The 14,051-nt window shown below is 41.0% G+C and overlaps 1 protein-coding gene across 1 annotated transcript; it reads left to right on the top strand.

Annotated features, from left to right (window-relative positions):
- The first annotated feature begins 642 nt into the window (after positions 1-642).
- On the top strand, positions 643-5,817 carry LOC111262415 (uncharacterized). Its single transcript, XM_022836654.2, has 2 exons — positions 643-716; positions 4,437-5,817. Exon 2 carries the CDS (start codon positions 4,471-4,473, stop codon positions 5,575-5,577), a length of 1,107 nt encoding a protein of 368 aa, XP_022692389.1. The 5' UTR covers positions 643-716; positions 4,437-4,470; the 3' UTR covers positions 5,578-5,817.
- Positions 5,818-14,051: the final 8,234 nt, after the last annotated feature.

Here is a 14,051-nt window from a genome sequence, read left to right as displayed (position 1 = left end):
GCCGCCCCTTTTTAGGCCTAGTGTGGGCCAATCTTGATAGTTAGGACTTACTTCCGTCGAGACCATCACTCACTAATTCCCCTCTCGAGGTTCGCTCCGAATCAGCTCTTCATTATGTAATTCCTATGTTAGGCGACACCTTATGAAACTGATCGGGCCTTTTTTAAACAGAAGAATAGGCTTGTTTCAGTACAGACTAGAATAAAGAGATCGACTACTTACTCGGGAAAAAAAGATATCGGATACGTGAGTAGATTGATTTCATATTATGTCGTAGAAGTTTATAGTGTATTAACAGCACCAGAAAACTTGCAAAAGACTCTGGCTTGCCTTGCTAGATAAAGTACATGAGATACGAGCCTTATACTAAAACCGCACGGCAGTAGGATGGATATTTTCTACGCGGCTATCCTAATTGAAACGCGTCTCAAATGAGGATATTCCAATTGTATATGCAGACGCCTTAAGCGTTGACTCCGTGGGCGTCTCCCTTCTAGAAGAACCGATTTTGGTTACATACTGAGCTATGTAAATGTCTATGCCTTTGTAGATTAATATGCAAAGTAAAAGTCGTATCACGGTTTAAAATTACCGCCCTATCAGCGGTTTCACGTCTGTAGTTTTATTGTTGTCCAATATGGCGGCCCCTTTGTAGGTGGGACAAAATTTATAAACAATGACTGCGAGATCACCAAAACGGAACTGATTCCTAAAAGGTTTGTGCTTGCAACTACAGGTCTAATTGGTTATCGGTGTAGCGCTAACAATAAATACTGCTCATAGCATCAACTTAGGTTCTTTGTATTAGGAAAACTAGGTGCGTGAATTGTTAAGCTGAAGACGAGTAGTAGGTATATTTCGAATAGAACTATGAATCAAATTCGATTAATTATATCCATGAAGCTTTCAAGGCCGTATCTGTGGAAGTCCATCGTTTGGGCTTCATGAAGTCAAAACGGTAACACATCTTCTCCCGCCAGTCGCGCAGTTTGAAGGACTAGCTTCCGCACCTCACAAAAGCCTTTTCACAAAAGCCCTTGGGTGTTTTGCAGCATTTATGCAATGCAATTATTAAAAGGACATGTAATAATTTTCACTTTTTTCGAAGAAAGGCCGACACGGGCAAACTAATGTTCGCGTTGTGACCTGTCGTACACTGTAATTCAGGCATCTTTGTCAACATCCGCAACTGAGATTATGTTATGACAAACAAACTCCCATACGTTTTTGTAATACCTTGTGATTTACACTCTACATTTCGTTTGTATTTCTTTGGATGACATTTTACAGGGTCATTCTTGATCACAGGTCAGAGCCTAAAAATGTCGCAGATTAGGACAGTTACCGAATTAGTTGCTATGCTCTCGACGTATGATATATCTTAGCGTTACTTAAAAGCTGTCATGTCAAAAAAAACGATTGATGTTACGTGAATTTCTATGATCTCCCGCGTATTCCAAGAATATAGTTTGTTGATTCTGTTAAATGCACCGCTGACTCAATAGTCCAACATGTATTGTCTTTAGTGGCAGTGTACATTTTGGCATTAATTCTGCTTTCTGTAAAAAAAAAATAACTGTTTATTTTTTTTTTAAATTTAAATCTCGAATACACAATTAGCGCCAGTATGGGCGCGAGACTGCATTGAAATTTTACTGAACCATTCGTTTTCGTCACCCAACTGAATTTAATTATATAGATCGATAATTCTGTCTCCGATCACATTTAAATACTTATTGAAAGGGTGACTCGAACTTACCATAGCATTGCTATATTGTATTAAGGCTTACTAGGCTTATAATATGAACGATGAATGATATCGTGGATCTAACTATCTGGCCCTGCAACACTCATAGCACTATTTCTCTTAATAGATTTTATGGGTATCGAATAGATGGTACTATATCGAAATTGACTTATTCCGAGTCAAAACAATATGTGCTAAATATTTATTACTATATTAATGTCGCTGATAGACACTGTACCGGGGGCCTACCGCCCAATTCTACTTTGACAAGCGTTTAGTTGTCAAACAGACTTAATCAAAAGTCTATTTTTGAGATATTTAAGCTTTAAGTTTATGGCTTTCCGGTAGTTGGGTTCAAGTGAATTGCCCCGAGCACTTCTATCAGTATGCAATCCGCTACTTATACGGACACAATTCTCGATTTCGTTCTAAAGATTCGGTTGCAGCATAGCTTACAACCGTACAAAGCGTAATAATACATGAAACATACACATACTTCAGAAGAAGCTATAAAAATTCTATAGATATTCGATTGTAAAAAAAAATAATTGTGGATTCGACTCATCAACCATGTAACCATATATGACGGCGTAAGTTTTTGTTGCTCCTGCTTGCATCTAGCTTTTGCGAAGTTAGAAATAAGAGGGGCCAGAAGTAAGCGAGCGCTAATATGCTGGAAGAACCTTTAATGCGATTCGTATCATTATCTATTTACTTCGTGATAAAATATTAAAGTAAAGCAAAAATATTATGACCACGTATATGATTTATTCTTTACTTGTGCCAAATGATGAAATTTCCGGATCTCGGATTTTCAAAACAAGACAATGGAATAACAAAATCAAAACTACGGATTAATTTGGGCACAGAGAAATCGAATGATGAAAGAAGTACAGCAAGGAAACTGCAACTTAATAGAATAACTACAAAGATTAGGACACGGGCTCAGCCTGTATAGGTTTGAGCTTGTTAATAGAATCGCGTGGGGTAGCGTTTTTCTATATATGCGTAATATAGATCGTGTGGAAGAAAGAGTCGGGTAAGCTCGTGTGCCTGGGAGTGTGGAGGTAAAAATTCACAGATAACATGCATATATTGTATATATATATATATATATATATATATATACTTGTTATAGACAGTAACATAACTCCAGAGAAGTAATTATTTCCAATTTTCATTTTACTAGTTGGTTGGCGACCTTGATGGGTAGGGGTCCTGCGAATAAGGGCAAGTCGGTTCCATCGAACTCTGCGTACGATATAATATAAAGAGCGAACGCACGTGCGCTCGCCCTTAACGAGTTTGCCATTCCTGAGCAAAAACGAAGAGCACATAATATGTTAATATTTTGTTGTTACAAAATACCTTTTTTATTTTTTCTTTTTTATTTTTATTTGACGACTACGGTCTGCATGGCCGGCTCATATAGTGTCTTTAGTTGATTATGCTTTCAAAGATCGTTGCGTTTGAATTAGTTGGGCTATCTTCACCTTCACACGCTACCGGCTAAAGTTAAACTTGTGGTTCACTTACCCATAGATGCCTTGACCTCTCAACTATCTAAGAGGCCTTAAAGAAACTTGGCTACGTCAAGTACGATAACGATGTGATGCTTTGGTCCTAAAGCTTTAAACCGATACAGCCTTCTCGCTTGTATATAAAAACATACATGTATATACGACGATCTACCATTGCAATATAGTGATAATGTTTGTATAAAAAAAAAAAAATTCTGCTATATAGATGTTTTTATGTCTTGAATGATTAGTACTGGCATATTGTATTAAAATATTCACGATTATTTATCTCATGGGGCGAATGATTGAAAAAATTAAGTGTTCTTTCGTACAGTAAACGTCTCCATTACGATCCGAAGCGCGGTTCAGACTAGCGTCCGGATCTAGGCATATACATGAACCGTATTTATCCTTTCGACAACAAGGATATGTCTTAGAAGATGCACAATTTGAGTTCCGAATACGTAACAGTACCACATACAACGCAGGTCAGACGTCATCTCTCCATAACTATAACATGCTAAGCCGTTGTGACTATTAAACAGAAACTTTTCTTTGCCCTCTTCCGGCCGGTGATTCGTTCGAGCGGCCAATAACAATGCGACTGTGATATTTCCGGAATATTTTTCGTAGTTCAGATACGACTAGAGTCGATTGTGGTGCATTTATTTTGAAAAACTGTAATACGGAAACGATATTATGATGTTAATTCTATCGTAAACGAACTTTGCTGCAAGCAGGGTTAAGGTCCGGAAGTGGATTGCTGCCATCATAGAGAACTCAATTTATGTTGTATTTATCTCATCGTGTTTAAAAGTTGTACTTATTGCCAGTCTAATTCACGTGTGATTGACGGTTATATGAAATATTAAATACGCCTAGTTTGACGTCCTGTACCGCCGCAAAACGTTCTATCAGACGGTGCGGCGATCATGTGTAAGTAACAGATCCAACTTCAATGATTCCACTACCTGAGGTGCTTGCACGGTTTATTGTTGATGAAAAAGCCTCTTAGCTCCTGATCAATATCGCATGTTTGTACCAACTGACAATAGCCCGTCGCGGCCATCGTATTAGTACCTTGAAAAACGGGTTGTTAGTTGCAAAAAACTATGTATAACGTATGTGCTAACTGTTTTAATTTTTTGCTTCGTTTCCTTGTGCTGTAGTACTATATCCCTTGCCTTTCAACACACGAAGAAAATGCCGTCGTTCTTTTTCTTTAACCCACGGTACATGAACGATCCACCTGCTGAATCGGATGGAGATGACGTTGACGCCCAAGATCTGGTGCAGCAAAATATGCTGCCTCCAGAGACAACACCGCAGCAGTACTTTGCATATATGACGACACAACACTTTCCTCCATACGTCTCGCCTTCATATCCCGGCGCTCCGCCCTACATCCCCCTGCCTTTTTCTCAACAGCAGCTTCAGCTACTACCGCTACCACCGTACGTGTCAGCACAACAGAATTTCCTATATAGTCCAAGAACATCACGTCCGCCACAGCATCCTCGGCAGTCATACGGAGTTTCAACGTATATGGCATCCCGACGTAATTCAGCATACGGCGCCCCGCGACATCTGGCTATTTACGGTAGTCCACGACAGCCAGGACCTGCGAGGCCGCCACACCTGTCCAGTCCACGACACTCGTGCGGATCGCCATATCGGCTAGAGTACAGACGATCGCATCCGCCGTATCAAACACTACCACCTCCACCACAGCCGTTATCGTATATACCCGATGATGCGCAACAACAGTCTATTAATATGCAATATGCAACATCATATAGGATCCAACAAGACTGGGACAGACCAGAACTGTCGCCGTATTACATGACATCGTCAGACGAACCCCTGGATATGGGACCGCAATATGATGGACCTGGCGAAGAACCGCAAGATTTCGCCGTTGGTACGTGCAAAGAAACGCTAAAGGACGTGACCGACGAAGAGAGAGAAAAAGATTCAAGATCGAAAAGGAAAAACCTGCGAAAGAAAGTGAGCAAGATAAAGACTGATCAAGATCAGCCGAAGTCACAAAAAAAAGAGTCATCCGAGGGTTCGCTGTCCGAGTCGGAAGTGGTCAAGGAAGAGAAAAAAGTATCAAAAGATAATGAACAGCCATTTGTAGAAGCGAAAAAACCGCGTGATAGGAAGTCGAAAAGGAAGACCAAAGATGTAGAGAAGAAACCGAAGGATCCAAGAAGAACAAAGGATGTCGACAAAAAACCCAAAAACTTTAGGCGAACCAAAGATGTTGACAAAAAGCCGAAACCTAAACAGGAACCAGATGAGTCATAAACCGTCAAGGATGAATGACTAGTTGGAAATCGACACGAAGGCACCCAATCTATAAACACAGTGCGCGAAAGACGGGGTGTAACAAAGTTAAAAAGACTGCAAAATGACGAAAGCAGAGTGATTGGACTATCATCATGTACACTATAGGTGCTCTTCTACCCTTTTCTCATGTATTTAATTACGGATGGATTCAAATGTATTAAATGACTGCCGGTTTAACTCGCAGATTAACCGTTACACGACGTAAAATGTGTTCTTGTAGACGCTCTGGACACACTACGATATCGAATAACATTTTCGCATTAGATCGCTGACTTATTAGTGGAGCCCAGATGTAACTCGATCAAAAGTGAGTTCTATAGTAAGCTCCGGAGCACAGTTCGCCTTTCGTTTTTAAGGTTGGGCGTCCCAAATGTATAACTGCACGGTACCAGGTAGGTATAGCGCATAAGATCTCGGATCAGTTTAATGCTCTCTTCCGGACGATCGGTTTTGATCTGTCGAGATCGCATCTGCTAAATCTGCATCTATCTTTCTTAAACTTTATGCCCTATTAGCTCGGCTAGGCATGGAGTACTAGCATGGATAGCAAAAAAGCATGGGTTAGCAGATCTCTAGACTGCGGTCATCTTGGTCCGACTCCCTACCATCAGACGCGCTTTATCGCGTACCAGCAAAATCTCACGGTACGTTCTGTGAATTCGACTTGTGCCAACCATTATTACCGCACCATTCTCGTACTTAATTGCTAATGCCAAAAAGTATTTCAATGCACTTTTTGCTAATAATGCTTTTTTCGAAGTCTTCATCTTTCGCATTTTTTCTTATCATCCCATATGTAACAAACAAGACCTTAGATGCCCACTTTTGCGGGCCCTCTTAAACCCACTCTGCTCCTTATTAGTTCAAGCACGTGACACATGGCTAGTGTACGGAACGCATCGTCTTCTGGGCCTAGTATGAAGCCCCCTCCACTTTTATATATTCAGAATATCGTACTGCTGGCTGAGGAAGCCCCTCGGAAGAGCATTCCGTTCGTTCTGCCAGGCATGCAAGACTGTTTGTTGTGCATCTTTGTCAATGTTTCTTCTTATTTCAAGGGAAGGTTTGTATAGCAATGAAGCCGTTCCAAATATCGTCCAAACGAGAAATTTAAAGGGTGCTCCTGCTCGATATTCGAAAACTTTTTCTTCTTCTGAGCTATGACAATCAAGCCTGCTAAGCTTAGCAGCTCCTCTTGTGGCCTTCATCGTAGCTTCTATTGCATAACGTGTTCCTCTAATGGCCTTGTCAAGATGAATTCTAAGGTGTTTTGTTGTTTTCACCATATCTCTATCCTCTCCTGTGATTTTCGAGATACTTAAGTACACTTTCTAATATAGTTGGCGTCATTTCAAATCCGTTTCCTTCTATTTTAAAAGTGATTTTAAAAAGAGCTTTATTTGCATACCGCCCAAGCCTTCCTTTGCTCTTGCGATTATTGTAGGACAATTCGTAACTCTCACTAACTCCAGTCCACTCTCACTAACATGTCGTCTATGTATGTCCGGTTAAGCACCCTATGCTAGGCTTTACAGCAGCGAAAAATGTGCCTTTATGATAGATGGCCCGCCTTTTTCGACATAACATCTTGGCGTAATATATATTAAGAACGGCACAATGTTTCGTTTCTGGAGGCACTGAAGGATCGCCAAACAGTTCACTGCGTTTTTCTGGTCTAAAAGCACTATCATAATTAGGTCTTGTACGTGTGGAACGAACGCTTTCCCATCAACTCATACTGACCGTTAGGTAACAGCCTGTATTCTTCTGCATAGAAGAGAGATTGCGACTGACCTCGACTTTCAGCCAGCAGATGGATCAATGAGCTTCCCCCCTTTGCTGAAAAAGAACTACCTCGCATAACGTCCGGAACACTGGAAACTCGTTTCTTCTGTTCCTGGCGACAGTTACAATACTCACCGGTAAACTTTTGAAGAGAATTTCAACAACCGCTGCTGAAACTAATGGGCGCCTGGTATTTTACTTGCTTTTATTCGTTTTGCTGCGTTGAGAACTGTCTCAACGGTGACTTCAGGAACGTTGTCAGAAACTTGCTTCTACGTTCGCTTTGACTGATTTCAGAATCACTTCTATCGAAAACCGGGTGACTCGGAAAGAATTTTCCAGCCAGTTCATATTTTAACTTGCTCATATAGCTTTTCCTTCGTTAGTATTTTCCTCATCGCCGTCTCAGCGGTTCACGGTTTCCTCAGCTTCTGTGTAAAATTTGTTCGATGCATCTAGCTTTTGAGTATTTCGTATGAGTATCGGCCCTTCGGCACTGACTACGGACATCGGCTGTACTTTGACTTCATCGGCTTTAGGACAGAACTGGTTGTCTTGTGCTTGGACGGATCGACGCTCCCTGGCAAGATCCCATTATCAGTTCCTGCAGACCTTCCACGTTTCCCGGTGCTCGATTTTGCTTAAGCGTGGTTTCATATTATGTTTTGGGAATGGTCTCTTTCGCCTGATTATCTGAGGCATAACACTCGTTTAGATTTTGGTTGCCTAGCAGATGAAGCCGTTTACATCGCATACTCGATGAAATGGTGGTCGTTGAAGTTTCCGCCAGAACCCTTTAATTATCTATTATGTTGGCGAAAGGTGTACCGCAAGTCTTAAAATCCATGTGTGATAAAATCATATGAGATCCAAACACTGCCTCAGAAAGCAGAAACAGCGTTTTGGTTTTTTCCCGTAATCAGACCTCGTATGACTACCCATTTTAGAAATTCGAATTTGGCCAGATTTTCCATGCCTTAAGGCTGCATTGCAATTGCCTGAAATAACAGGAAACCATTTGGATTTTCTTGTCGATTCAGCCAAATTCAGACTAGTTCCTCAGCGTCCTATTCGAATTATTGTAGCATGAGTAAAGTCAACGTATCATCTAAATAAGGCTGTCATTGCTCTTACATTAAAACATTCTGATAAACCAACAAACAAGATAAGTACAAGAATGGATCGACTACTTCTGAGCTATTATAACTTAATTTACAACAGCAGGCAAACCGAACCCTGGCGCGTACTTCGAATAACTATGCCAATAACGTTACCATGTTTCTACGCATACCGAAGGCTTCAATATTTTTCTAACACTGTCTTTTTTTTCTAACACTGGCTGTCTGTTCAAATTATAACTTTTACTGGAAAGTATTGCCAAAAAAAGCTTGCTCTAATGAAAAGTACAGTCGATTCGTTTAAACTTACGATTTTGACTCATGCCCAATTTCTTTTCAGTCAACTTTTCAGCGGGCATCATTTTCTTTTAATGTATACTAATTTTTTGTCTATCTATGCTTCTAACCGTTTATAGCCCATTTGTACGGTCGGCTCTCCTTGGTATCAAGAGAGATACACAGTGGAATCGTATAGCCAACGTACCCATCTATTTATCTAGTAAATTTGTAGCTTATAAACACATCACTTCTTCCTACATTAGATTATGTACTATAAGATATCTTGGCTAAGTATTGGGCTACTTCTTAGACTAAAGAATATCGCTCGAGGATTTTAAGTAATTACGCGCTTGAATTTAGTCAAAAAGCAATGAAAAGCGGTCATCTGATCAATGAGTTGATCTTTGGTCGGCTGTATGCAACTGGGGCTTTTTGATTTAACAATTGCGCTATACATTTTGTACAGCACAGAATTTCTAGCCAAGTAGATGGTAACGAGTCTGAGAGTCGATGCACCGTTTACTATTTCAACCAGCGTTTTGCAGGCCGCTTTCGACCTGACTGTGGATCCCGAATCGGCTTCGTAAAACGATCGGCAAAGACGCTGCTCAGAAGTACCAGTCCTGATTGGTCAGTTAGACGCTACTTCACTGTATTGAATAGGGCGAAGCTCATGAGAGAAAAGTGTTGCGGAGACTATATCGGGGAAAATTTTATGCATGTTCAATGGTTCACACTGCACGTAAGCAGCACGCGGTATTCGTCTTAAGTGATTTTGCTACGCATGCTAGTCTAGCTTTTAGTATGGCCTTTTAAGCGTCTATAATTTGTTTCCTTTTGGGTATCAATCTCGCTTTCAGCAGTAAGATGTAGCCGCTGCAATATCCATTATTACGTTATAAATTTCCTTCTGGCAATAGTAATTTTTGTTTAGTTCAGCTTGTTACCGTTTAGTGTATTGTACGAGGGTGAGATATGTAGCTTTTGCTTCGACGTCATTGACGTCCCCAAGAAAACTTGGTGAGTACTTACTTGCTTATCTTAGGGCCACGTAATGGTGTAGATTTAAATCCGAGCATAGCACAACACGTCATTTCGTGTTGGCAGCCTGTTGTCTGATGAAACGTTTAACGGTGATACCAGACGTAAAACTCAAAATATAGAACATCCGAAGTTATGGACCGTCTTTTTCAATAAAGCATAAAGATATACCCAATATCCAAGTCCGACCTAATGCGCATACCTACGCATAATTTCAGTTACGAAAATCCGAAATATAACAGTGAGGTAACGCAAAAATGACAATAAACGCTTAACCAGGGCTACAAGCAGACTTCACGGGTTCAGTAGCAGTAAGAGTGTCCTTTTGACAGCAATTTCGCCTGTTCGTTGGCGTCTTCTACTTTAGGCATTTATTTATTTATTACCTACCATTTTGAGCTTTACGTTATTTGGGGATTTGCCTTACGAAATTGCTAGAAATGTGTCTCAAACAATTGCAGCTTGGGCTTGGGATGAGATCGTTTGGTCGTTCTCCTGAAGGAATGGTATCCTTTTTTCACACGTCGCTGCCATATTGTTAAGCTGCATTATGGTGGCAGTCACCAGCATTGTTGTAGCCACTTTAATGTAGTCAGGGATTAAGAGGTGCAGCAAACGAGTGTATCGTTACTGATTAATGTAGCAATAATTAAATAGTAAGCTACATAACATTTAAAGTAAGTGTATGAAGTCCCTTATGGTGATCATTTTGTGTCACCATAGCAGAGATGACGCGTATCATTAACCGATTCCAATTCGAAACGAGCTAGTTTTTTTTTACATCATTCATTCTCCTAACCAAATGGTACCTTTATCTTTAATATGAAGATGCAAGAAGGTTGTTTTTGACCTGGATACATGTTCCCACACCTAAACCTGAAACTAAATCGTTGAGAAAGCGGCGGAAACCGCAAGCACAAACTTTTATTAAAAAAGTTCGGCTATAATATATACTGATATACTAGCAAATATCCGACATCCCAAACCCAAACGTACCCAAACACATACACCTTAAATTGGCCTCCAAAAGCTACTCTAGTGTTGTAGTGGATTGTTGCAAAAGTCCATGTAATAGCGCAACGACAACGGCTTAGCTTCGAAAAAGAGTGCTGACATCATTTGTTTTGCATTAAAAGCCAACCGTTAATCTCGAATACTCAGCTTGACTGTTGGACAGCCTTTCTAAATAGTCAAAAGTATCTCTGACGTTAGTAATTAATATTCAATATCTAATGTGTTTTTGAGGGTTGGAGAGTATGCAGGAAAAGCGCAATTCTGGCTGCATATAAACAGATCGCGGTGTTCACCCTGCGGGAGTTCAACGGTGAAACGCGCGCGGGTGGCATGCGTTTATAGGCGCAAGCGAAGCTCTGTAAAATTATTTATCAGCCATTGAAAGCCCCAACAAACTTTTAGAAACGCGTACAATAGGAATCCAAGAAGGGCGATGATTTCATTCACTCAAACGGTCGATAAATCGCCACGTAAAAAGTCTAAATGGCGACTTGACTTTATCGTTGCAGCCAAGCCATAATATTATTGCGTACAACGAATCGAAGATAAAGAGCACGCGAGTAGTAAGAATAAATCTCCAGTTCAATACTTAAGACATACGGATCGCGATGGTATATGTCCATAATTATCTAACACCTGTGTATATTGGTGCATCTTAATGGTTCACGGACGGATGAAAAAAAATCTACCACGAAGCATATACACACGCATAGGCACAATGCGTGCACTGCTACTTATAGTTGGGGCTATAGTGGTGACTTTGTTGAATGTAATATCGTATATAGTCAGTGGTGGGGGCCCAATTCATAATCTCCTCAGGTAACGCTGGCATAGAGGTTTTTTTAGGTCTATGCACGTCAGTTATGATACCGCTACTTTGTCGGGAGGACACTCTGTTTGACAGTAAGAGTATAGTCACGAAACAGGCGCCTGTTTACGCCAAAAAAGAGGAACGTACTTTGATGCAGCTTAAGTGTATGATGATAATAGCTACAACTCACGAAATGTCGGAAGTTCGTGAACGAGAATTAAACAGATGACGATAATAAGAGACTCATCGAACGTTAACCAACGCGTGAAAATGTCTATGACGTTAATTAGTGATCAAATTCATTTGATATAATGGCAGTTGGTACGATAGTTCAATTAATTTAGTGTTGCAGAACCCAAGAGAGTTTGCTGCCATCGTGAAATACGTAACTTCAAAAATCTCTATGTAATATAACTACAATTACCCAGACAAAATGAACGTAGTTTTCGTTAGGTTTTACTATTAGCTTGCTCTTTAACGAGGCAATAAGAGTTAAAATCGTCTAACGACGACTCAGCTCTGCCGAGCCGATTATGACGTGTGTGCAAAAGAAAGACGTTCTAGTGTTGTCTGCTGCGCTACTGATGTTTTCGTTTGGCCCAGCGAACAGACGGTGCTCGTTCAGGAGCAGCCGACGATGCCCATGTTATACCTGAGCTGGTGGTACCTTGGTGCCTTTTGAGGGCTTCGCTCAGGTAAACGGCATCGCACACAACCAAACGCAAGCCACAATAAGGTCACGTGCGCCTGAGCGCAGAAAGTCCTTACGCATTTTTTTTGCAGGGTCACAAATTTAGCATGTCAAGTATGTGAAAAAAGAGTCTTGTCAGAAACTTTATTCTTGGTGAAGAAAGCTTATCACCAGTAAATGGCACGAATTAGAAGTCACCCCGCTGAATCACTCCTAGTACTAAGGGCTACCGCTGTTTCCCGTTATAATTTGAATGTGGCACAAAATTAAGGTTTAACTTGGGAGTTATCACTCAACTGTAAAAAAGGTCTAAATTTCGACCGTCATATCCTAAGTTATTGCAGTACAGTTCGTAGATCACGCATCACCTTTTCCTATCGTATGTTTAGATAATTTTGGTTCTGTTATTTTCAGTTTCCGACAGGCAACTGGGAGAAAAATTTGGAGTGGTGGGAGGTTGTAAGAGTGAACCTATCAGATGTTATGCTAGAAAATGTGTCTAGTAGAATCTCGATCAATACGCCCAGTTAAATGGGGTATTTCAGTAATTTATTACATGTTAAATTCTAGATTTCTTTCGTGTTACAAAAACGTTTGTTTCCTTTGTCAAAGCCGCTTTCCTTATACATCGAGTAACCTGCTGCAACGCGTTCGCGTTTTAACCCATACGAAAGCATACAAAGTAATTATTTTCACAAATCGTTTCATGGTACAACTTCTTCACATTATACGCTGCTTAAACAATAACCAAAGCTGGCCATTTCTCAGTCATAGCTGCATGTTAACGATCGGTAGCGCCACTGCTAAAGGATGCCCAGGGAGATACTGTTGGTGCCATGTTTCGTAGCTAGCTGTAGAGCAGCGGAAAATAGCCGAAGGGTAAGGAGTGCGACGCAGCATTGGCCATGAACAAAAACGTGATCCGAATGCGGTAACTGTCGTATTTCTTTCCTTTGTTTAGTGGACGAAATTGCAGCGGTCCGACAAGCGAACGAAGGGCCACGGAATGGCAAAGAGACTGCTGCGCCAAAGGTCTCGACCTTTGGTCGACCATCCCACTTCGTTTTTAGTGCTCTCCTCTAACGTCGAACGAAGGGCAGAGGTCCAACTCGTATCAAGGAGGTTAGGCACACCTGCAGCTATACGATAGGTGGGCAGGTGAGGTGAGAATTACTCCGTACCTACTGAGAAGCAGCAGCAGCAGCAGCAGCAATAGTTGGAGTGGTGTCAGCACGGTAAAGTATGGGGAGGATAATAGCGTTTTCTCAAAATCGGAAACGCAAAAGTTTTGTCTCTTCAGCCGAATCCGGTAGAATACAGAGAAGATTCTTCATCACTGCATGCACACTGTGTCGCCCGCGACAGCGGCGGTTTAGTGAGAAAATCTGCCTCCGCACGTTAAGCATCAAAGTTGTCGTATAAGAAAGAGAAGTCCCATGTTGGTTCAAGAGTAAAATGTCTCCCTACGAACCTTGGGGATACATCTGAGGTGTCCGAACGTTATATCTCGAGGTAGAAATACACGTGCCGAAATAATGGGCGACAGTCGAACTAATCGAATCTCAGTCGAGTTTTATTTACAGCATACGTATTCCTCTCCGTTAATGACGGTGCGTGTGGTTGGCGTTGTATAGCGTGAATGGGCAATCAAGTCATTAAAAAACAAATCAAATTTTTGCTATTCGAAACAGGT

Source organism: Varroa jacobsoni, unplaced genomic scaffold (assembly GCF_002532875.2).
Source record: "Varroa jacobsoni isolate VJ856 unplaced genomic scaffold, vjacob_1.0 scaffold_660, whole genome shotgun sequence".
NCBI lineage: Eukaryota > Metazoa > Arthropoda > Arachnida > Mesostigmata > Varroidae > Varroa > Varroa jacobsoni.
Note: the sequence above shows the minus strand (reverse complement) of the source record. Positions and strands in the feature narration are given on the sequence as shown.